General features: G+C 42.8%; 2 protein-coding genes across 6 annotated transcripts in view; both read right to left on the bottom strand.

Moving 5' to 3' along the window:
• Positions 1-504: 504 nt before the first annotated feature.
• LOC142858701 (torsin-1A-interacting protein 2-like) overlaps positions 505-24599 on the bottom strand; it is a 34769-nt gene continuing 10674 nt past the window's right edge. For 2 of the 5 annotated variants that reach the window (XM_075988304.1, XM_075988303.1), the window contains exons 2-6: positions 10355-10531; positions 9212-9730; positions 6553-7071; positions 4859-4960; positions 505-3894 (exon numbers count right to left, since the gene is read on the bottom strand). In XM_075988304.1, the coding sequence (XP_075844419.1) occupies positions 3137-3894; positions 4859-4960; positions 6553-7071; positions 9212-9730; positions 10355-10388 (1932 nt within the window). In that variant the 5' untranslated portion in view covers positions 10389-10531 and the 3' untranslated portion in view covers positions 505-3136. Of the gene's footprint in view, positions 3895-4858; positions 4961-6552; positions 7072-9211; positions 9731-10354; positions 10532-18811; positions 19180-24599 lie in introns of all 5 variants that reach the window. The other 3 variants (XM_075988300.1, XM_075988301.1, XM_075988302.1) reach the window with 3 other exon arrangements.
• LOC142858704 (torsin-1A-interacting protein 2) lies at positions 16936-18727 on the bottom strand. The gene has a single exon (XM_075988311.1). It carries the CDS (start codon positions 18576-18578, stop codon positions 18183-18185), a length of 396 nt encoding a protein of 131 aa, XP_075844426.1. The 5' UTR covers positions 18579-18727; the 3' UTR covers positions 16936-18182.

Below are 24599 nucleotides of genomic sequence, written 5' to 3'. Positions count from 1 at the left end.
TAAACTGATTGGCCCATTAGCTCTAGCCTCTCACTGGCTAACTCTCACATCTTGATAACCCATTTTTCTGATCTATGTTAGCCATGTGGCTGAGTACCTTTTTTCAGTGGGGTAGATCACATCCTGTTGCTTTGGTGGTCTGGGCAGGAGTGGGAGGAATCAGCTTCCTCCTTCCCAGAATTCTCCTGTTCTCCTTACATCATTTTTGCTTCCTGTTTTCCCGCCTGTATTTCCTGCCTGGCCAATCAGCATTTATTTATAACGTAATTGACAGAATACAGACAATTCTCCTGCACCAAAACAAATAATGTGTGTGTGTGTAAATATGTATGTATGGTGGTATTAAACTGTGACGTTCAAACATGACGTTTTCTGTCATGTAGCTGCAAATAATTTTTCTAAGGCAAGCAAATTATCACAAATAAAAATGTGAAGAACAATGCACTAGAAGGCAGTACATCAGATTTTTTTTCCTTTTTTCTTTTCCTTTCTTTTTTTTTTTTTGGTTTTTCGAGACAGGATTTCTCTGTGGTTTTGGAGCCTGTCCTGGAACTAGCTCTTGTAGACCAGGCTGGTCTCGAACTCACAGAGATCCGCCTGCCTCTGCCTCCCGAGTGCTGGGATTAAAAGCGTGCGCCACCACCACCCAACTCAGGTTAAATTTTAATTATATGTACATTTTAAAATATATTTTTGTTTAAAAAAGTAATTACATGAAGCTAGTGTAGTGGCACACTTCTATAATTCTATCATGTAGAAGCTAGAAGTCTAAGGCCTGAGAATCACTAGTTTGGGCTATGTAGTTTGGACTCTGTATCAAAAACAAAAAATCCTTTGTTTTGAGCCCAAACAAATATATTACTCTTTTCAAAATAATTTTTAAGAGGTCTGGGGATGTAGCTTAGTGGTAGAGCACTTTTCTTGAACATCAAGGCCCTTGATTCAATCCCCAGTACTGAAAAAAATTAAATAAAAAAAGGGTTTTGAAATAGTGGATAGAAAACTGACAAGTCTCAGTTGATTGCACTAATGTATAGAATGAAAAGTATTTTAATAAAGTCAACAGTAAAAACAATTAAAATTAATTAAATTTTAGAAATGAATTATATCCTAAATTTATGTTGGCAGTAAATTATGTAAAGCTATATTCAACCAAATGAAGAAACTTGTTCCAACTGTGATATGAGCCATGGACACAGACTGCGTACAAACACTTCAGACCACTTCTTCTGCAGCCTGAGGTAGCGCAGGTCAAAGGCCAACACGAAGTTCTGAAGGCACCCTTGGTTTTCTGTGAAGTGATACTTGGATAAGGGCTGAGATTAAAGCCAGGTATGGCGGCATAAACCTATAACCCCAACATTCAGGGAACTGAGGCATGAGAAATTACTCTAACTTCAAAGTCCCCCTTGGCCACAGAGTGAGGACCAGGCCAGCCAGGGCTATACAAGCCACTAGCATTCAAAACAAACAAAGAGAAGTCTAGAAATACAGAAAAAATCAAATGATGTCATACAGATTTTTCTCCAGTCCCTCTGTTCTACACTGGGTTGACACTCAAATTCCATTCACTATGCTTAAACTTTGGGTTTAGGTCTTTTCTCAAATCTATTACAAGAGTCCTTCAGAATCGCAAATGTACCATTTCTTCCTATGTTCCTCCACCCTAGTACAGCAAAGGCTCCGTCCAAAGCCAGTCTACGATCTTTCTGTGGCAGACACTTTCAGCTCACTCCCTACCCCAGGTCTTTGTGATCTTTTAACTATCGAGACATCTTAGTGTTCCCTAAACTCCCTCCACACTCAATAACTTAGCTTCTTAATTATATACATGATCTCATAGCAGCAGACAAGCCAAAACCTAGTGCAAAATTCCAGGGCTGTTCCCATCCACGTAATGGAACAGACCTTTGTGGATGGGGTTATCTTACTAGAGTTTTACTTTAGCCTTTGTGTGCAGATCAGCAGCTATTGGCCCCAGGCTAACAATCACAGGACCACAGGATGTGCTGTTGACCATGCTCTCTCTCTCTTCCCTACCTAGAACATCCTCTTGCATTTCTCCAATTCCTTCCCTAATGGCATTTCTAACTAGCTGTCAAGAAACGAATGTGACGTCCCACCAGAGCACAGCAAATCCCATTTGGTAAAGTTATGCACTCAACGCTCATCACAGACAGTTGTGACATTCCAGCCCTCGGCAGCAGAAGCAATGAACAGAATGAACCAGCCAGAGGCCATGTCTCTACAGCCTACAGTATAGTAGGCCTTCTGTAGGTCTCTACTACCCTCTACAACCAACCTCACTTCATCTCCCTACTCCTAAGCTCTACCGCTTTCATCTCTTCCTACCCAAGTTTGTATCTTTAAAATATGCTTTTCACTTCATCAGTGGTTTTCAAACTTCCTTATCAGTGAAACTGAGTTCCACTGAAGTCTTAACAGAGAACCCCAAATACAGCAGCCAAGAGTGGAGATGTGAAGCAAAGGGCTGCTGGTGGGCACAGAGAAACGATACAGCCAGTTGGGATTTCCTCACCTCCAGGGACTCCTACCAATTACTACGTTGATTCCAACTCAGGAACACTTTCTTTTAACAAAGCCGTCTTTCCCTCAGCTCATTGATGGAATAAAAGCAGACATGCACCAAGTTTTTAGGTAGGATTTGGAGGGTAATTTTAGCTTCCCGTTCTCATCTATTCAAAGTGAAAATCTGTGTAAGATACAACCCCACAACTAAATTATTAAAGTAAACCTTAAAAATACTTAATAAGTGGCAGAAGAGTTCCCTGAAATCACTGGAATTACTAGTCCGAGGCCCTTTGGAGTCCTCCCAAGGCAGCGGTCATGCTGCGGTTCCTCTGAAAATCAGATCTTCCTATGCAGTGATTCTGCCCAGGGAGATTTAAACAATCTCTCAGTGTTATGATTCATGTTGTATTTTAGGCCTGATTTGCTTAAAAAGGCAAAGAAAACCAACCATCAGGCCAATTGTTGGCTTTATCAAAGTTTAGACTAGAAAGTTTTCATAAAAGTAAAAAGAAAAAAAAAGAAAAGCTCCTTTTCTCAGCTGTTTCCTGCCACATGCTAACTAACCACCTCCCCCCAGGGGACCAGAGCTGGGCTGGGCCTGGCTTCACAAAAGGCAGCCTTGCTCTTCTATGTTCTTGACGGGCTGGACGGGCAGCACCAGGTGGGAAATGCGACTCCACAGCCCACTCAGTTTGTCTGAGTCCATGTGGCTGAAGGAGCTGGGAGTTTCAGAGTTGGTGAACTTAGCCCAGAGTAAATCCCTCACTTTCTCTTCCGTTTCCCTGGGGCCTACACTTGCTGCTAATGTCTCCTCCTCCAGCAGGACGGTCAGGACGAGGGCCACGTCTTTAAAAGCCGCGTTCTCATGGTCACAGTACTTATAGAAGATCAAGGTAGAGCCTGCAGGAAGGGATTCGAAGCGGTGGACGACAGCAGCCTTATGGCCATTCTCAAATCCATTACTAAGCTCCAAGTCAACCCACAGCTTGATGGTGTCACTGTCCTGCAGGGCTCTTTCAGCTCCGTCTATGGAGACAGCGGACACCTTCTGGGAAGAGGTGTAGGCATTGGCAACATGGTGGCTCAGACACTTGAGGGTCTCCTGTCCCTCTCGAGCAGCTGTAAAGATGACGGTGGCAGGCTCAGTGGGGTTTGAAGCATTGAGGTGCTTCTGGAGAAACTTCCGTCCTCGCTGCCACAGAAAGGAACTCTGACCTGGAAATTTATCCTTCAGCTGGCTAAACTGAGCCAGGAAAGCCTCCAAAGCTGGGTTCTGGGGCACTTGCTGGGCCGGGGAGAAATAGTAGCTGTTGACGGAATGTAGCACAAGAGCCACAATCAGGAGGCCGAGAAACATAGGACCTGATCGATGAGAAGAAAACAGAAGACGAGAACGTAAGTCAGAAACAGCGCTTGTGGGAGCAGAGACACGGGTTCTATCAAATCTTCGGGCAATACTAAGTTCCCTTTGCCTGACTCTCCTACATTTTCACACTTAATGTCTAACAGAAGCTGAGGCAGGAGGATCGTCATGAATTTGAGGCTAGTATGGTCTACACAGAAAGAAATAAAACACAAAGTCTTTAATCTCTTGAAGATACACCATCCATGTCAAAGTCGTTCATATACTTTGCTGCCATCAAGGAAGCCTTTGAAAGGCAGTCCTGAGAACTTTCTCCCACTCTCTAAAGTCCACACTGGCCAGAGCAGAGCATTCTGCAGCCCCAAATGACCCAGACAGGGTGGCACACCACATCTCGGCACCTGGGAGGACGGACTGTGACGCCTGCCCTACACACGGAGACTCTGTCTCAAAAGGGAAAGCAAACAACTTGAGTGTGCGATCTGAGTCAGCAGCAGCCTCTGATTGGAGAGGCAGCTTCTGGAGGCTGAGGCAGGAATACCACCATGTGTCTGAAGAGTCCTGGGCTGCATGAACCCGAGTCAGGACTACCTGGCAAAGCCCTGCCTCAACAAAGCAAAACAAAGCAAAAGGCAGCTTCAGTTTCTTGTCTTCTAGATAGTGTTTTCAGCCACTAGCGAGGTAGCTCAGTCGTTCGGTGTTTGGCGAGCATGCACAAGACCCTAATTCAGTCCCCCATTAGGGGTCGGGGAGAAGCAGCAGGTTTTCTAACTGTGAGAATGTCTATTTGTTAAACAAAATATCAAACAGTAGCCCTGGAGGAAAAACTTTACAACTTTATTGCTCTATTTTATTGAATTTACCAAACATATATATATAATTAAAGTTAAAATGAAATGAAAGAGCTTCCTAGGCATTTTCTCTGAGGATCTGTGAATGTAGCAGAATTAGGTTTGTTCTCACCATAGCTCCAGAGACTCCTGCTGTCTGTCTTCCTCAGTCTTTCCTGTGCAGCCTCTTCCTTTTCCCTCACTGACTGCGTCTCTTCTTCAGGACTTCCATCCTCTAGGGTGAGAAGGAATGTTGTTTGTAGACAGTACACCATAAAAGTGGGTAGTGTCTTTTACCTCTAGCCCAATTACATGACAGGATTCCTATACTTTGCAATTTTTCCTTTTATGAAGCCAAAATTGCCAATTAGTTCTCCCCTCCGCCAACACACACACTACATTCAAACCACAGTTTTATTTCCCTACCCACAGTGAACCTCTACAATGGTGAAATTGTAATTGTAGATAACCAATTGTCCAACCAATTGCATTCATCATTTGTTCGTTCATTCATTCATTCATTTTCTCAATCAAAAACTATTCATAAAGTTGTACCTATGTGTTGGATGCCAGAGAAACACAAAGAAAGACATGCATGAGCTAAGTGCTTCGGTCCAGATATTCTGATGGGAATGCATGAGATGTACTAGGTATGGGGATCTGCACTAGAACCGCCAAGTCCTTGATGAACACTACTAGAATGTGGGCATTTCAGACTAGTCTCTTCGGTGAGTAGGCTGTGCATGCTGCAATCCTGGATCCCAGAAGGCTGAGGCAGGAGGACCACTATGAGTCTGAGGTCAGCTTGGGCTATAGAATGGGATACTATCTCAAAACAAGAGCAACAACAAACACCAACCAAGCATCAACATGTGTGTATTCGTGTTGATTTATACACATTTGCCTGTTGATTTACACGATATTTTGTTTTACAAAGGACAAGAAAATTGAAAATTTTCAATTGAAAATAATAAATTAAATAGCATCATAAGAAATAGAAGGTTTCTTAAGTTGTGTTTCTTTTTTATTATATTGCATTAATATAAACAGCAAATAAAAATATTTTAAAATGCAGTTGGTGGGGCTGGAGAAATGGCTCAGTGATTAAGAGCACTTGCTGCTCTTCCAGAGGTCCTGAGTTCAGTTCCCAATATCTGCATGGCGGCGCACACCATCTCTAATTCCAGTTTCAGGGGAACTGACATCCGCTCCTGACTACCTTGAGTACCTGCCATGCACATGATACACAGACATACTTGCAGGCAATTTGTGGGCTATCAAGATATCTCAGTGGAGCTGGGCTGTGGTGGCACACACCTTTAATCCCAGCACTTGGGAGGCGAAGGCAGGCGGATCTCTGTGAGTTCGAGGCCAGCCTGGTCTACAAGAGACAGTTCCACAACAAACTCCAAAATACAAATCAACCAGAGAGAGAGAGAGAGAGAGAGAGAGAGAGAGAGATGGCTCAGCGGGTAACAGTAACATGCCTCATAACCGAAGTTCAGATTCCAGAAAAGCTGAATAGATTTACGCAACTTGTCCTTTGACATCAATGAAGTACACTGTGATGCCTGAACACACATGAATATACACATACACAGACACTGATACACACACTCACACATAGACACACATACACACACATAGACACTGATACACACACTCACACACAGATGCACATACAAGAAGCTAAAGAAAATGGAAACATACAGGCAGCCAGTAAATACAGTGACTGAGCTGGCATAGGAGGCTGGAAACCTCACTCCAGGTCCTCCACCATCCCAGGGAAACACAGGCAGGGTGACAGCAGCTCAGAAGGTCTCTCACCTGGCACAGGCAGTCGCCTCCTCAGGTGGTCCTGGCTCCCTGAGCCTGCACTGGGATAAGCAGAACTCTGGGCATCGGTGGAGTCTGCAGCAAGTGGCTCCTGAGCAGCTTCCCGTCTGTCCCCTGCTCCCTTGGGGGCAACTGCAGAACTGCCCCCCAGCTGGGCATCTCCTCTTCCCGCCTCGCTGCTTTGAGAGCAGTGAGGATCCAGATGCAGGGCCTCTCCATCCAGGTGTTCCGAGGGGGGGCGGTGCCCCTGCTCTGTGTCCTGAGAGCTCAGGTTGCTCTTGGGTTCTGCTTTATCCATCGGACGCTTGTCTGAAGTAGTCTCCTCTGAACTCTCTGATCTGTCACCTGTGTCTGCATGCTCTTGACCTTTGGCCCCCACCTCATGAGGGTCGCTCTTGAGATCAGAGGCAGGAGGTGGAGTCTGGGTTTCTTCAGGGTCACTCGGTGAGACTGTGTTGCCCTGTGCTTGAGAGTTGACTGAGGGTTCGTTTTCCAAATCCTTTTGAGAGTCTAGTGAGATAAAAAAATGTTTATTTTAAATATTTCACCCACAGTTTTATACTCTAACAAGGTCTGCAATTATACACACACACACACACACACACACACACACACACACACACACACACACACAATTTTTTCCTTTCATGATTTATAAGGCATTTTTCCTAAACATTAATTCTCTGAGCTCCTACCAAGGGTAAAACAAGTTGTCCACACTAATAAAGCTAATAGCAAATACTGATATAAAGCAATTGTAAATGCTAAAGTAATACTTTATAATAATAATAATAAAAGCTGTTCTAAGTATATCCTCTTAAGCCAGGGTGATGGCACATACCCTACTGTAATCCTAGCCCTTGGGAGGCTGAAGCAAGAGGGTCATAAGTTCAAAGCCAGCCTGCATCACAGAGATCGACTGTCTCAACAACAAGGTGTACTTTTTTCCTGCATTCCCTCACTTTCCCCTTCCCTCCCATCATTTTACTGAAGCAAGTTCTAGACATCTCAGGATTTTAGACAGAACACTAGGATATACATCTCTAAGGAGAAAAGGATTCTTAGAAAAAGGAATAATTTCTTAATATCGCCAAGTACAGGTCATTCGCATTTCCCCAGCTGTCTCATGAACTTTTTGTTTCCTCTAGAGTGGTAGGATTGGCTCCAGGGCCTTTCTGTGCTAGGCAAATGTCTACCACTTAGCTACATCCCCTGCCATGGCAGGCAACAAGATCAGGATTGTGTTGCAACAGTCCAAGATGGATGTTAAATTCTTGAGGCTCATTATACTGTCCTGCTTTTATACATCTAAAAACGTCCTTTTGTTGCCAGGCTGACAACTCAGGCTTGAACCCTGAGACCCACGTGGTGAAAGGAGGGAACCAGTTCCTGCAAACTTCCTCTCACCTGCACAAATACGCACGCACGCACGTTGTGGGATTATCTTATTGTACATTGTGAAGATGCTCACTCTGCTTGGTTTAATAAAGAGCTGAGCAGTCAACAACTAGGCAAGATTTCCAAGCAGAGAGATGCAGGAGATGTGGAGGAAGCTGGAAAGTAGGATGGACAGTGTGTAGATGAGGCAATCGAGTCTCGGGCAGCACACAGATTAATAGAAATGGGTTAAGTTATAAGAGCTAGCTAAAAACAAGCCGAAGCTATTGGCTGGCCGAGCTTTCAAAATTAAGAATAAGTCTCAGCAATCCCAGCACTCAGGAGGCAGAGGCAGGCAGATCTTGTGAGTTCTAGACCAGCCTGGTCTACAAGAGCTAGTTCAAGGACAGGCTCTAAAGCTACAGAGAAACCCTGTCTCGAAAAACAAAAGAAAAAAAACAAGAAAAAAAAAAAAAGAAGTCTCTGTGCCACGATTTAGAATCTGGCTGATGGGACAGAGAAAGACTGGCTACACACACACACACACACACACACACACACACACACACACACACACAAAAAGTAAAACAAAACAAGAAAACCCTGATGTTCTCTTTCTCTTCTGAAATATCTCTTTCACTCTTTCACTCTTGTCTATTTCTATAGCACATATTCTATACCTCCATGTCTGCTAGTGTCTCCACCCTCCTCTTCCCAGTGTCCTCTGTGCCTGGAAATCTTCCTAGTTATTAGCCGCTCAGCTCTTTATTAAACCAAGCAGAGTGAGCATCTTCACAATGTACGATAAGATTATTCCACAACACGGGTGAGGGCATGGGAAGGTCAGAGGACAGTTTGCAGGAGTTGGTTCCTGCACATACACACAGACACATTCACACACACACACAGAGACACTTATACACAGAGACACACACAGACACATTCACGCACACATAGGCACTGATACACTCACACATAGATACACATACACACACATAGACACTGATACACACACTCACACACAGATACACATACACAGACAGACACTGATATACATACACACTCACACATAGACACACATACACACACATAGACACTGATACACACACTCACACACAGATGCACATACAAGAAGCTAAAGAAAATGGAAACATACAGGCAGCCAGTAAATACAGTGACTGAGCTGGCATAGGAGGCTGGAAACCTCACTCCAGGTCCTCCACCATCCCAGGGAAACACAGGCAGGGTGACAGCAGCTCAGAAGGTCTCTCACCTGGCACAGGCAGTCGCCTCCTCAGGTGGTCCTGGCTCCCTGAGCCTGCACTGGGATAAGCAGAACTCTGGGCATCGGTGGAGTCTGCAGCAAGTGGCTCCTGAGCAGCTTCCCATCTGTCCCCTGCTCCCTTGGGGGCAGCTGCAGAACTGCCCCCCAGCTGGGCATCTCCTCTTCCCGCCTCGCTGCTTTGAGAGCAGTGAGGATCCAGATGCAGGGCCTCTCCATCCAGGTGTTCCAAGGGGGGGCGGTGCCCCTGCTCTGTGTCCTGAGAGCTCAGGTTGCTCTTGGGTTCTGCTTTATCCATCGGACGCTTGTCTGAAGTAGTCTCCTCTGAACTCTCTGATCTGTCACCTGTGTCTGCATGCTCTTTACCTTTGGCCCCCACCTCATGAGGGTCGCTCTTGAGATCAGAGGCAGGAGGTGGAGTCTGGGTTTCTTCAGGGTCACTCGGTGAGACTGTGTTGCCCTGTGCTTGAGAGTTGACTGAGGGTTCGTTTTCCAAATCCTTTTGAGAGTCTAGTGAGATAAAAAAATGTTTTATTTTAAATATTTCACCCACAGTTTTGTATTCTAGCAAGGTCTGCAATTACACACACACACACACACACACACACACACACACACACACACACACACAACTCAGGTTTCATCCTGGAGACCTGTATGGTCGGGGAGCAGCTCCTGCACTGTCCTCTGACCTCACATGCACTCATGCATATATAACAATAAAAAAGTTCATGACCTCTTTCTTATGGAGAAGCTATTTCACACTTATGTATTCTGTGCCACACACACACACAGAGAAGCAGGATGAAGACTTTATTATTTGAAAGAACCCCTACAAATCACAGGTTTTTTTAATAAATAGAATTCTAAAGATGAGTCTACCATCTTTTTAAAAGATGCATAGCATTTTGTTTTAAAAACATCCCCTATTACTGGAATCTACATTTAATCTTTCTTATGTTATAATTAGATTTGATATTACGTAAAAATCAGTAAATATAAAAAAGGTAAGAAACTAACCCACTGGATTATAACTTTCTACTTCAGAACTCGAGGTCTTGGTCATCGGAGACATTCTCAGCACAGCCCCTGTTTCCTACTGCTCATACTCTGTGCTGTGAGGACTAGTCTCACCTTCCACAGGGCCCCGGCAGCCACTGTCGGCCATGTTTCTGTCCTGGCTCTCCAGAGTTTGGGACCTCTTTTTAGTGTCTGGGTTTTGTTGTAGAGATATCTTGTTTTCTTCTTGTCCCAAGTTCCAACAGACTCATGCTTCCCAAGGAAGCAAGAACCAAGGAATATATACAGTGACTAAAATAAAATGAAAAACAAATGAACAGTTAAATGACTTCATCTATTCAAATACAAAACAGCAATTTCAACTCTGAATAAAGTCTCTTTGCTCTTGTGTTGTTCGGAAGCATCATATCCCAACCCCAGACTGCAGAGAGGAAAACTCTGCAGACTAGGTTTCTCTTACAGATGCCACCAGTTTCTAAAACGCTCTCATATATTTCCAAGAGTGTATGTAGAAGGGGACCAAGGGACCAGAATCTTAAAGAGAATACTTTGAATTAAAGCACAAAATCCTACAAACAGCTGTAGAGCCAGAGGCAGTCCCTGAGTTTCTCGTGCTGGCGGTCTCCGGCCCATGTTTTTCTCTGGCGTCATTCAGATCAGAAGTGCTCGCTTAGGGTAAGTGCTCAGGTGATGCTTGCAAGCTACAAACTGCCTGCAGCCGCAGCAAGCACACATCTGCCATCTTATGGAGACACAGAACCGTTCATCCCATGTTCTTGTGGTGTTCGGAGAAGACAAGTACAAACCTTACTCAAAAGGAACAAAGTCAGGAGCCAGTTTTAGGCCAGGTAAGTCAATTCATCGTAAAGTCCAGTTTTACTGCTGAATATAATTCGTTCGGTAAGTTACTTAATCTCCATTAGAGCCTAGTAAGGTCACACTTCTGACAGCCCATGAGATGCACAAAAAAGCTAGCTTCTCGGCATGTTTCCACAGTACTCAACATTCCAACTCAACCACACTATTGTAGTATTCAGTGTGCAAGAAAACTCTATATAGTGCTTCAAAAGCATATCTAAAATTTTATGACGAGTGAGACAGTTCGGGCAGGCCAAAACATTCGCCTCCAAAACTTGATAACCAAGATCTAGGGATAGGCACAAGACCCAAGGTTTAATCCCCAACATTGTAAATAAAATACAAAACAGAACAGACAACCTAAGATTGAATGGCAGCCTATGTAGTAAGAGAAAACCTCCTTCCATGGGTTACCCTCCAGCTGCAACCTCCGCTTACACAGTGCATGACGTAACTGGGCACAAACACACAAACGGGAAACATTCTTTAAGAAAATGAATGCATGTGGTCTACAACTGGAGAGAATGGACACCTAGGAACAGGTCCCTCTCTCTGCTGCTCTGAATGTTTAGGAGTGTCTCAAATTTAAAGATGCCTTCTCTGCTTTCTTTCTCCAAGCTCTTAGACACTTCAGCGTGTGTGTGTGTGTGTGTGTGTGTGTGTGTGTGTGTGTGTGTGTGCGCGTGCGTGTGAGCACAGGGTCTCATACATGCTGAGCAAGTCTTTCTACCACTGAGCTACATCCCTAGCCCTTAGCATATCTCCCTCTTTGGTGGTTGTTTGAGAGAGCGTGTCTCTACAGAGGCCTAGCAGGCCTAGAACTTGCTATATAGCCCAAGCTAGTCCTAACCTTGCAGCAATCCTCCTGCCGAGTACTGGGATAAGAGGCATCTCCTACCTCGCCCAGTCTATAACAGACAGGAGAGTTTTCTAGTATATTATTGATAAATGAAAAATCAAAAAGAATATTTGTTAAGGATGTAGGTGGAGCTCAGTGGTAGACTTGTATAGCATGTGCAAGGCTCTGGATTTAATTATCAACACATTAAAAACTTAGAGCAAAAACATGTCAAATGATCCCATTTACGGGAAATTCTACATTAGGCAAATGATTAAAATCTACAGTGAAAGAAAAACCAGCTCGTGGTTGCTGGAGGAAGATGGACGGACTGGAAAACAGCCCAAGGGAAACAGGAGTGACCATGTGTTGTTTGTCGTAAAACTTAAAGCCTGCGTACTTAACTGTGTGCCTTTTATTCTTAACGTTATGACAAATAGGATGTCCTAAAATGTTTCATCTAGCTACAGTGTAGTACAAAGCAATGGCAAAGGAACCACCACAGCGTTCTCCCCAGACGCTCAACATATACTTCTCCGCCCGCCAGCACACGTCAGTCAACCCGGCAGCTGCTCTCAAACCCTTTGGAAGCCTTCACCTCTGTACAGGGTTGAAGCAGCATTCCCTCAGAACCAGGGGACAAACATGTTTTTACCTCAACTCACAGTCACATGGTCTGATATCTGAGCCATCTGGAGGCCGCTGTTTTAGAACCAGGCAAATCTTTTGAGCAGTGACTAATCCATATTAGGAAGAGACTTCATTTGGAACCTTACAAGGAAAGCACAGAAGCTGGGTACTGTGGTGAGCCAGTAATCCCAGCACTTGGGAGGCGGGGCTAGGAGGACCATGAGTTTGAGATCACCTATGCGATATGGCAAGTTCCGGACCAGCCTGAGCTACGGAACAGACCTTGTCAAAAAAACAAAAGTGAGGCCATGCCTCACAGTGATGAAAAATGTATTGCTAACGACTTGACTTCTGTAACCAGAAAAACTGATCCTCAGCTGTTTCAAAAAAGGTATTTGAGGCCGGGCGGTGGTGGCGCACGCCTTTAATCCCAGCACTTGGGAGGCAGAGGCAGGCGGATCTCTGTGAGTTCGAGACCAGCCTGGTCTACAAGAGCTAGTTCCAGGACAGGCTCCAAAGCCACAGAGAAACCCTGTCTCGAAAAAAAAACCAAAAAAAAAAAAAAAGGTATTTGATGGTTATCTTTCCCACAAAGCATAGGAATGTGTCTCAAATGACACATTTACTTTTAGTGAATCTCTTCCAAGTTCAACTGTGAAATGTTGGTTTTCAGTGTCCCATAGTAACTCATTTTCTGCTTTGTCTTCTCTAGGGCTCAGAACTGGTCAAAGTTCTAGGATTTATTTTCCACTCATGGAGACTAAAGGGTAGCTTACATTTTTCTGGCCAGTGTGGCAAAATGTCAATGTCTTTTATATCAGGGTGCAAATATTTGTTATGTCCTACAGTCTTCTCTATGTTTAAGATAATAAGTAACTTTTAAAAAATGAATAATGGGTCAGGCAGTGGTGGTACACGCCTTTAATCCCAGCACTGAGCAGGCAGAGGAAGGTGGACCTCTGAGTTAGAGACCAGCCTGGTCTACAGAGCAAGTTCCAGGACAGCCAGGCTATACAGAGAAGCCCTGTCTCGAAAAACCAAGACAAACAAGAAACCAAAAAAAGCCAACAACCAACCAAAAAACAAATAATGGGTCAGGGAGGTGCTGTACTGGGCAAGAACATCTGCTGTACAGACACGCGGACCTGAGTTCGAATCTCCAAGGTTTGGTGCATTTGGGAAGAATGCTGGTCAGCCTGACAGAGGAAAACAGCTGGCAGCCCCCACGTCCGCATGCACGGGTGCAAACACACAAACTCACACGCTGCACACACTCCCACACATACCACAAGGAAAAAGTGAAAAGAAAAAAAGGGTAACAAAATGTATTTGCCTCTGTACAAGAAGTACCTGTCAGGGCCTATAATGATAACCAGGAGCGCACAGGGAGCTTCAACCGCGGCCTCCCGCCCATTTTATAACAAGCTGGAAAGACAGGACAGGAAAAGCTGCATTTGGAGAAAACTCAGGGTTGGGCAGGGCAGCAGCACCTAGCTCATCCTTCTCATCCTGCAAGTCTCAGGTGTGGCCAACGAGACCCAGGGAAAACAAGGAAAGATGGAGATCTGGAGAAGACAGAACAAAAGGGAAGGGCCAGGTATCGGGAAGCAAAGAGGAGGAGGCGGGACTAAAGTTCAGAGTAAATAGAGCAAAGGACCATCCGGAACAGGGATTTAGACACGAAGGACATCATGACAAACACACAGCAGCAGGGTCCAGCATGTTTAAACATTTCGCTTTCAGTAAACTATCCCATTTTAGGCTCTCAGAACAAAAAGAACAGGTATCTTGGACATAAATGATTTGCCATCCAAGAACACAGCATATCTAACTGTGACCATTAACATTTAAAAAGTGCCTTTTTGGTGCCAGGCAGCCAAACATGTATTAGTAACTCAAATTCTTGCAACGAGGCATAAAGTAGAAACTCTTCTAGCATTCTTATTACTTTCCAAACGAAGATAGGGGTCAAGAACCTCACTCAAGCACACATGACTAAAGGTAAAGCTGGGTCTGAAGTGAGGTGGCCTGCCTATGACATACAGTGTTTTAAGTAAGACCCTAAAAATGGCTTAAACATTGCAAAGGTCCGACGCTGGTCCAGTGGATCTAGCTTTGAATCGGGACTCTAGTATATATAGTCTGAGTAAATCTGCAGGTTCAACACTTCCCCATCCCTGACACAAGGTGGTTGGCGGGCTTGGAGCTATGTATGTAGACCAAGCTGGCCTTAAACGCATAGAAATTTGCTTGGATTAAAGGCCTGCACCACCATGACTAGCTCAGATCCATAACATTTTTCAAAATACCTATTTCAATGCTATAGAAAGTCTCTGGTAACACTGATGTAAATCATCCTGCTATCTACCAGTTAAGATACAAAAGACTTTATATCCACCTTGGGTCATTTGTCCCCCTGGCCTCTCAACCTTCAAACCCAAGACCATGTGACTCACAACTCCTGCTCATAATGTCCCAAGATCAATGAGATTTAAGGTTTTGATAATTCAAGCATCAAGTCCTAACTGGTTCTACTTGTTACTACGATTTTGTCCTTTTCTCTAGTTCTGCTTCATTGTCCTAAATATTTTTTGTCAAGTGCTTGATTAAGCGGGTAACAGTATGCCGCAGGTCCTATCACGCTCCCACGGGAAGAAACTAGCCCAAGGCCATTTAGCAGAAGTAGAATATAAACCCAGAAGCTGAAAAGCTATTATTTTTCCCTCATAAAAAGCAGTTTTGGTGGACTTGGTGGTGCATGCCTGTAATCCCAGCTCTAGAGACACAGGCAGGCTGACCTCTGTGTTTGGAGGCCAGACTGGTCCCCAAACTGGTATGATCCTGTCTCAAAAAGCAGCTTTCAAGCTGTATCACCAAAGAGCCATTGGAAGTTCAGGGTAAAGAAGGAGACCAGAGACGTAAGAGGTGGCTCACCGCTTTTCAGATGGCCATGGCGTGCAGACTGCCATGTTCTTTGCATGCCAGACTTAGATTGGATTATTTGTTTGGCTGAGGTTCTCTTCCTTGGAACTTGAAGACGATAACCTCAGTCACCCACCTCCCCTTAAGAGGTGACTGTATTTTTCTTCCAGTCCACCCCAATACTTATATTCCCAAATCTGCCAGAAAATTATGGGAAGTTATGATGGTCAGTTTAAAAATGTTATCATTATGTATGCTTTAATCAACTCTTCCAAACTACAAAAAGACTAGCATGCACAACCTGAGTATCTCAGATCACTTTGATTTTAATCATTAGAATTTAGTCAAATTAATCAGTATTTTAGTAAAATTATTATATTTACTGTAAATGTCCTAATTTATAACATTTTAAAAATATTCTAAAAAATATTCCAAAAACCTAAGCTACAAGACTTCCAAAATTTCCTTCTCTGTCTAGTTTTAGCTCTTCTACATTATATTAATTTCTGGGAGCTTAATATACACTGGGTATTTTAAGTTACATGTGGAGGCAAAGTGACTAGAGTCCTTTCTCTGGCCCAATGTTACCACCCAGAGTTGCTGCTGGCTTAACTTATACTTGCAGTACTGAGAACTCGCCAGGATCCTTTTTTTTTTTTGGTATAGAGTTTATTTAGTGGGTTATGAAGGGGGGTAAGGGGAGGAAGGGAGAAGGGGGGAGGAGAAGAGAGAGAGACAGAAACTGCCTCTCCAGAAGAAGGGCGGACAGTTAGAGCCAGGCTCCCTTCTAAGCCAAGTACATACTATGAATGTACTGGTGCAGGTCTCAATGTATGGTCCACAGACTATTCACAGTAGCTTACACACTGAGAAAATTTTAATTTGAAAGTATTTCCAGTTACTCCTTGATACGAAAATTCAATAGTATAAATTCTTCATGTTGATACTACTAGTTCAAAAGTTGGTTAAAGCAAAAATTTTGTTTCTGTTTTGCTAATGTTTAAATCGCAGACACATAGAATCTTAGCACACGTCTTTGAGGCATAGGTATTCTTAACTAAAGAAATGAAGAGGGAATAGGAGCCTCTACAAAGGATGTCTTGGGAAGAGCGTGAGGATCAACAATGAGGGAGTGCCTCACCGCAAGTTAATGCCTGACCAGGAGAGACCCCCCCCCATGATGGACACGGGCAGACACAAGAGTGGCTCACTAGAATACAATCTTTAGAGACAAACAAAGCCAGGTTTCACAACATGTGGAAAGCAAGATTTGTTGTACATCATCAGCTATTCGTTTTTCCACGTCTCCCTTAAAAGATCAGTTTGATCAGTGGAGGCAGTGTGCCGTTTCAGGACAAGGCCAATCCTCGGCCAAGTTCTTTTCAGACTAGTGTGTGAACCAGTACCTGATAATGAGATATTTTTTTAAAAAAGAAAAATCTGCTGAGACATTTCAGAAAGATTTTATTTCCAAATTAAGACTTGTAAGAAAGAAAGACATGTGCCCCTGCTGTCTGGCACAACAAACCATACTGAACCCATTTAAAAACAACTATGAGAACACAAGGCAACCATAAGGACCCCAGGGGAGGAAAGAGAAGAACCCGGGTCCTTGATAACATTTCTGCTGCAACTGAAGCACTGGATCACCTAGAATCTTAAGTAGGATTTAAAAATTGTTCAGTGGCTTCTTAGATGTTCCCAGGAGCTTTTTCTAAGTTGCTTAACTCCAAATCTGATTCCATGATTTCCATGAACAGGAGAAACCCCAGAATGTGGCCAATGCTCAGCGAACATTCTCATGTCTAAGAAAAAGCATCCACTAGACTACTCTTAAACTGTATGGAGTCAAGTTTTATCATTGTTATACACTTCACAGCACAGGTTATTTTTCCATTTCCATGGGAGGACGTAGATTCAGTCACCACAAGACAGTAGAGTCTTTGGTTATATAGAGACAACTGAGTGTAAACTGGTAACATTCTTAACCCTTTTTTGTAACCTACGTAGGTATTGACAAATAGACTGTGAAGGACCAGTTATCAATACTGTAACACTTACGCTGAGGATAAAATGGTTTTATATATAGATATATGAAAAAATTTTATATATACACACACATCTCTCTCACTACTGACCAATGTATAAAAGGAAAAATTTAGAACAATGTAGTGTATTAAAATTTACTAGAATAATCTAGAATCCAGCTACAAGAATGTGTTTTCAGAAAAGCTACTGTTAGAAAAACAGTTAATGAGGCATACAGCATGGGCCTCCCCTCCAGACATTATTTCATTAATACTTAGGAAGGGCAATCTAGTTCTAAAGCATTTGTCTGGACTATAGGTTAGTTTGACTCCAGGTAAATAGTCTGCAATACTGACTAAGTTTATGCTATAAAAAGAGAGAGAAAGAGAGAGAAATAAAATGCATAGGTCATAGGTCACAGAAGTAGACCCAGAAAGTTAAGCAACTGACAAAGTAGTGACAGTCTGAGTCAGATTCAGAAAGGGGGCCTCAGGTTAAACTCAGGGGAAGCGTACTAGCCTAGCATGCACGAGGGCACCCAGATTCAATCCCCAGCACCTTAAAAAAAAATTATGAAGAAAAAGAGACAGAAAAACAGCTAACTCTTCATCTCCCCTAGGCTATGGACGCAAAGCCTGGAGAGTCTTCATGATTCCGTTACAGAAGTCACTTGCTTTGGCCAAGTTTTTTGTTTAAGGTTTTGTCTGTTCTGGACAAGATTAACTGTAATGCAGGATTAAAACCAGCTACTCTCGAGTCATGTATCTTTTTTCTAACCAGTGGAGGACCCAGAAGAAATGGATGGCAAGCTTTCTCAAAGGTCCACCTGGTGAGATTTTGAGGTGCCCACTCAAGTGGGAAAGACCAAGGCAGAACAAGGCTTCTATTGGCAGGATTGTCAGGATAACATTCAGGGCAATAATCAGCTCTGTTAATACGGTCTAAGAACACTTGGTAACATTCATTTTCAACAAGTTCAGTTTGGTATAACCAATGCCCTAGTTCTAAACTAGGGAACCACTGTTGCCCACAATCGGGGCAGTGTGAATTATCGGAGAACATCTGGGCTTAGAAAGACAACACAAGCAATGTAACAGCAAAAGGCAACAAGGACAGAGAGAGAAAGGCAGTAAGCGACAATCAGTCCTGTTACAGTTCCTTTAGCAACTTCTCAGTTCAACAACACTTGAGTGTCAAATCTGGCTTGCACCTCAATGCAGTTCTTCAAGATCTTGTGGTCTAGTTTTCTCTGTACTCAGAGACCAGTCCAGTCTAGAACACTATCAGTCACTTACTAGCAGCACAGTTCACAGAATAGCTCCTTCAAATTCCAGCGTCTTAAGGAAAGCCAGACCTCTAGCCTGAACTGTTCCGCAGCAGTATCAGCTGGTGATGGTATCACACGAAGGTACTCTGCTCTGCTGGTAAGATGATTAAGCCTGGTGAAACAGAGGCGTTGACGGAGCCAGTGAGTCTCCTGTTGATGCTGGCACTCCTGCCCGATGGCTCTCTACAGTGATGTAGCAGGGTCAGGAAAGCCTGGTGGCGTCCTCTTCAGAGGATCCAATGAAGTCAGTCTTGAAAGGACCGTTATCTGGACCCAGTCACAGAGAAGTAGCTAACGACGTTGCGCTTGCAGAATGTCTGGGAATGCGCCACATACCTGCAAATGATAAAACTTCAGACGACTCATATGGGCTTTGCAGTTGCTCACAATGTTAGAAGCATGCATTTGAGAATTACTTGCATCAGTCAAAAATTCTTTACATCAGTCAAGGTAGATGACAACAGCCTCACGGGTTTCCCCATAACTTAACTTAGGTCAAACCCATCCTACCTATTTGGAAGTTACTCTTCTGGGCACGGGATGGGTTCTGAATCGTTTAGAATTTATATGAAGATTAATGTGGCCTGTCTGCCGGACTACATTTTGTTTTTTGCTCCATCTTTTACATTTTGAGACTAAAATATTCATATATCATTTCCATGAAATAGGTATTCCTATAACATGTGGGTACCAGTCACTATGACAGCCTTTCCATCAAAGGCTTCAAGCTAACCATGAAAAATCTTAAAGTATTAGATAATAGTCCTAAGCAGCTAACCATAAAAAAAATTAAAAACTCATTTGAAAGCTGAAAAAGGCATCGGTGGAGAAAGTAGAATCTTTTTGTACAGGTTAACACACAGTCAGTTTGAGATTACACGAAACACTGCATGAGCAACAGACCCGAGCTACACTCATGACCCTGAATGGAGCACAAGGGAGGGAAAAGGGACACATGGATCAAGATGGCTTCCTAGGAAGTGCCAGTTTATCAAATTAAAATATGTGTCCTGCCATCCTCCAGTAGTTTTTATAAATCCCAAGGCTCAATCATGTGAGACTAGGGACACTGAAAACAATATAACAGGTCTCAAAAAACAAGGGTCCTATTGGCCCTACCAGTCCAAGCCGTTCTCTGAGAGACTAGAGTATTTTACAACAAAGTGAAAAGCAGGGACACATTCTGACAGGAGACAAGAGTCAGCATATATGCAGTAACTAGGTACCAGTCTGCCAATTCAGGTCCTCAGTTTCTGGAAATATTTTTAAGGAAATATTTGGGAGTGAAACCAGGAATAACAGATTGCATTGACCTGTGTACAACGGCCCTCTTAACAAGGTATCTAGTTATAATACAGACAGATAATAAACAAACCCCCCATAACCTTGAAGCTCGTTAAACAAAAGCAATGAAAGAGAAGTTATATAATCCACCATTTAAAAGATAAGAGAACTCTAGATTTTTAGAGCAAAACACAGAAACACAATAAAATAACTATTTCATATCCAAGAAACTGGCCAAAAAAAGGGGAGACTAATAAAACTGACGGGGCTCTAGGTACTCTATCTAAGCAAAACCACTTTTCCATGCTCACAAATCAAGAAAAAGCCCTGAAGGTTCCAGAGCTCAGAGTAACTCTACCCTTTCCTCAACCTTCATCCCTCCAACTTCAATGTCAAACAAACATCGTTCCTCAAGTATTCATGAATAAGAACATCACTGTTACCTGTTCAGACAAGTCACCCTGGTCCTTCAGAGTACTAAGCAAGAATCCAAAGGGGGTCCAAATTTCCAAGCACTGCCCATCACCAGTCTCTTCATTCATTCTTTATACTTACAATTACAGATTAGGAATGAAGAGAGGCCAAGAAATGCTCGTGGAAACACCTGACCCCAATATTGACAACTTCACTACCACTATTTGCTTAAAAGCCTCAGGACCAATGCCACGCCATTCATGTTAATCCGAGAATCTCAGCCTTCCTCGTTAATACTTCACCCTTCACATGCTAATCTTTGTAGCACTAAAAGGGCATGAGAAAACACCAATATCTGGCGATAATCAACTTCGCTGCGGCTGTTTTGTCACTAAAGCATAAGCAGCACAAGAGCTGGATTTTGTGATTTATTTGTTGTGTATGTGTACAAGCATGGACGTGCCTCCACATACACGCGGAGGTCAGAGGACCGGGATGTGAGTTCCATGAAGATTCTCATCAGGCTTGATGACAAGCACCTCTACCCCTGCGCCATCTTGCCAGTCTTAGGGAAAGTAAGCGAAACCTAAAGGACAGCTAATCCCTACACTAATGGAAGGAATGTAAACTCATATAACCACTTTAGGAATACACTCATGACAAACCCTCATAGATGCTATCAGAGCCAGAAAGGAAACCTCCATGGTAGCCCAGGGTAACAGTAAACTAAAAGCTAAATGTCCACAAATAAGACGGACGAATAAACTGCAGTCCTAACATAGAATGGACATACGAACACAGATGAAATTAAAAATGCTGAGTTACAAAAAAAGGTACAAGAAAAAAAATATGAATACACACATTTCTAAATAAACCTTCTACTTAAATGGTTTCAAAAGCATGAAAAACTAGTATTTTTTTCTTCTTGTAACTAGATGGAGAACAATGGCATTCTCTATCATAAATTCTCATGGCTTATGGTACCTCCATTCATTATTTTATAACTTAAAATATCAGCAACAGCAGTAAGAAAGAAACAGGCAAAACAACCCTTCTACACTAATGAAAAGAGACAGTGGCCCTGCTCAGAGACAAAGAAGGTGTCAAATACTGGGATACTGAGGACCCTACCTACCTCGTGATCAAAGGCAGAGGCAGGAGGATCCCAAGTGTCAGGACAGTCACGAAGTCCCAATGAGTCCCTTGCCCCCCAAAATAAAAAGAGGCCCACAGAGAGTATATATTGTTTTTCTTACAAAATTCTAAGCACGTCTTCATAGAAATATGGTCAAAAAATCAAAACACAAAAAAATTTGCCTTATGTGAGGTCCAATGTCAATTAAGATACATACAGAGAAAATAATCTTAGAAAACAAATCTTCCTGAGTCCAGAAAGGAATCAGTGCTGCAGCTGAAAGCTCACTGACTTTCAAACATGCTTTTTTAAAAAGCCACCCACAGGTGACAGGACTTTTAGCAATGCTTAATTTCCAAACAAATTGACTGGTCACAAACACAGTGGCCAGCTAGGTATGGTGGCACACACTGAGTTTGAGGCCAGCCTGGTCTACAAAGTGAGTTCCAGGACAGGACAGACAGTCAGGGCTGTTACAAAAAAACTCAAACAAAAGAAAAACCAAATATATGAAAACACCAAAAACCAAACAGCAGAAAACAAAAAAAAAACCCAGGGTGTGTCAAAACTGAAGCTTAAAAAACTTCCAAATAACCCAAATACTGTACCAAACACAGATCTGTTTTTCTTGTTTGAGAACACAGGCACTTAGGCAGAAGCTCTGGGACTGCAAGTTCCAAGCAGACAGGGGTACAACTAGGGCTGTCCTCCCTGACACATACACCCCAAACAAGATTCTATTTAAATCCACTGAAATGTGTACATCAATTAACAGTAACAGCTTTACATGAATTTAATAATTTAACTATTCTGATCTTGTTTCATTCTCATTATAAATGTCAGTATGAAACCCCATAACTACCTGTATTTTAAGATACATATTTTTAAATTTGTGTGTATAGGTGTTTGCCCTCAGAGGCCAGAAAAGGGTATCAATCCCAAAGAGCTGTTTACAGACATGTGAGCTGCTACATGGGAATTGGGACTCAAACCTGGGTTCTCTAGAACAGTCAGTGTTCTTAACACTAAGTTATCTCTCCAGCACCACCCACAATCTGCTTGTTTTGTTTTTAGACTAGCCTCAAAATCAATACAACTCTGACCTGATCTTCCTATCGTGGCCTTCAGGAGTAGTGGGATTACAGGCATATCCACCGTTTCTGGGATAGAGGCCGTAGTCTGTTTGTGCTAGGTGAACACTATCAACTGAGCTACATTTCTAATATTAAACCTGACTTATTTGTCTGCTTGCTTGTTTGTTTTTGAGACAGGGTCTCACTGTGTAGCCTGATTGACCTAGAGTTCCCCATGTAGACCAGTTAATCTCAAATTAACTGAGATTAAAGGTGTGTGCCATCATATCCCAGTCCAAATCTGCCATTGATAGTACATATTATGCATAAAATTAAAAAATAATCTTTGGGGGGCTGGAGAGATGGTTCAGTGCTTATTCTAAGGTTAGTAAATAACTATAATTTTATGTCTACCTTTTGTATAACCAAAGTTTCACCAAGTTTTTTTTTTGTTTTTTTTTTTAAAGACAGGGTATCTCTGTATAGTCCTAGCTGTCCTGGAACTTGCTCTGTAGACCAGGCTGGCCTTGAACTCAGAACTCCCTGCTAATTAAAAGCACGGGCCACCACCGTCCAGCTAAGTTTCTCTAAATTTACAGACAAAATACAACGATAAGAGCTTCATAATCCACACCTAGCTCTGAACTTAGATGGGCTAGTAAGGATTTATATATAAGGCTTACTTTCACTACTGAGCACATGTTTCTCTTCACAACAGTGGACAACTGGAAAATATGCCAGGCTAGAAAACAGCTGCAAATGTTCTCTCTCACTCCAGGAACTACAAGTAAACGGGTGTGTGTACGCACACATCTAAGCAAGCCTGCGTGTGCACATGCACATTGCAAGCATACTTATGGGGGTAGGGAGAACAAGCATACAGAACTATTTTAGACTTCTATTGGCACAGGTGCATCTACTCTGGCCTGCCTGATGAAACTCATGGCTCAAATTCTATCTGCAGTTCCAGTTTAAAACACTGACAACCAAACTTTTAAAGCTAATGTGCAGCTTCTTGACCTAATGCCAAACTTGTTTCTTTTTTTGTACTAGGTAGTTGCATCTACGTCTGTTAGTATCTGCCTATCATTGCAATATACTGGGAATATTATCTTCACTAACCAGCAATAAGTGTTTAAACAAGTGTTCTGGATAACTGAAAGGTGGTGTAAAACCAGAAGTTTAAACTACAGGGGAAACACTCCAATACTCCCGTAGGAAGTTTTTAACATAAAAACTAGATGCCTTGGAGCAGTTCGGATACTATACATACTTTTGTTAATATAGTTTTCTGAGCGCAAAAAAAATCTTTTTCTACTTCCCACTTCCTTCTAAATATTTTGATGACTCTTACACTTCTGGTTTAGGAGAGTCATATAGCATAAGAGCAATGCACAAAGGATCCCCAAGTTTACTAAGAAATCTGACACTAGGCAGCATAACTGACTCAATTTTTTGTTTTAATGAGATTCTCCCTCCCTAATAGCCCAGCCTGGCCTCAATTGGTGCCTCTTGTGGCTCAGCCTCATCAGTTCCTGAAATCTATACTGAGACTAGATCATGACCCCCAATTTTACCTCAACTTCCATATACACTTTTTTTATGGAATCTTCTATAACCAGGCTTGAACTCCGTCCTCAGCCTTCTGACTACTAAGATTACAGATGCTCTATCCACAGTTTATTATTTACTTCTGACTACTAAGATTACAGATGCTCTATCCACAGTTTATTATTCACTCACTTGTTTTGCTGTTGTTTTTTGCTTTGTTTTATTTCAGTTTTGTTTTTTGAGACAGGGTTTCTCTGTGTAGCCCTGGCTGTCCTTGAACTTGCACAGTAGACCAGGCT

The sequence above is a fragment of the Microtus pennsylvanicus genome, chromosome 10 (assembly GCF_037038515.1).
Source record: "Microtus pennsylvanicus isolate mMicPen1 chromosome 10, mMicPen1.hap1, whole genome shotgun sequence".
In the NCBI taxonomy this organism is placed as follows: Eukaryota; Metazoa; Chordata; class Mammalia; order Rodentia; family Cricetidae; genus Microtus; species Microtus pennsylvanicus.
This window is presented reverse-complemented; position numbering and strand designations above follow the sequence as displayed.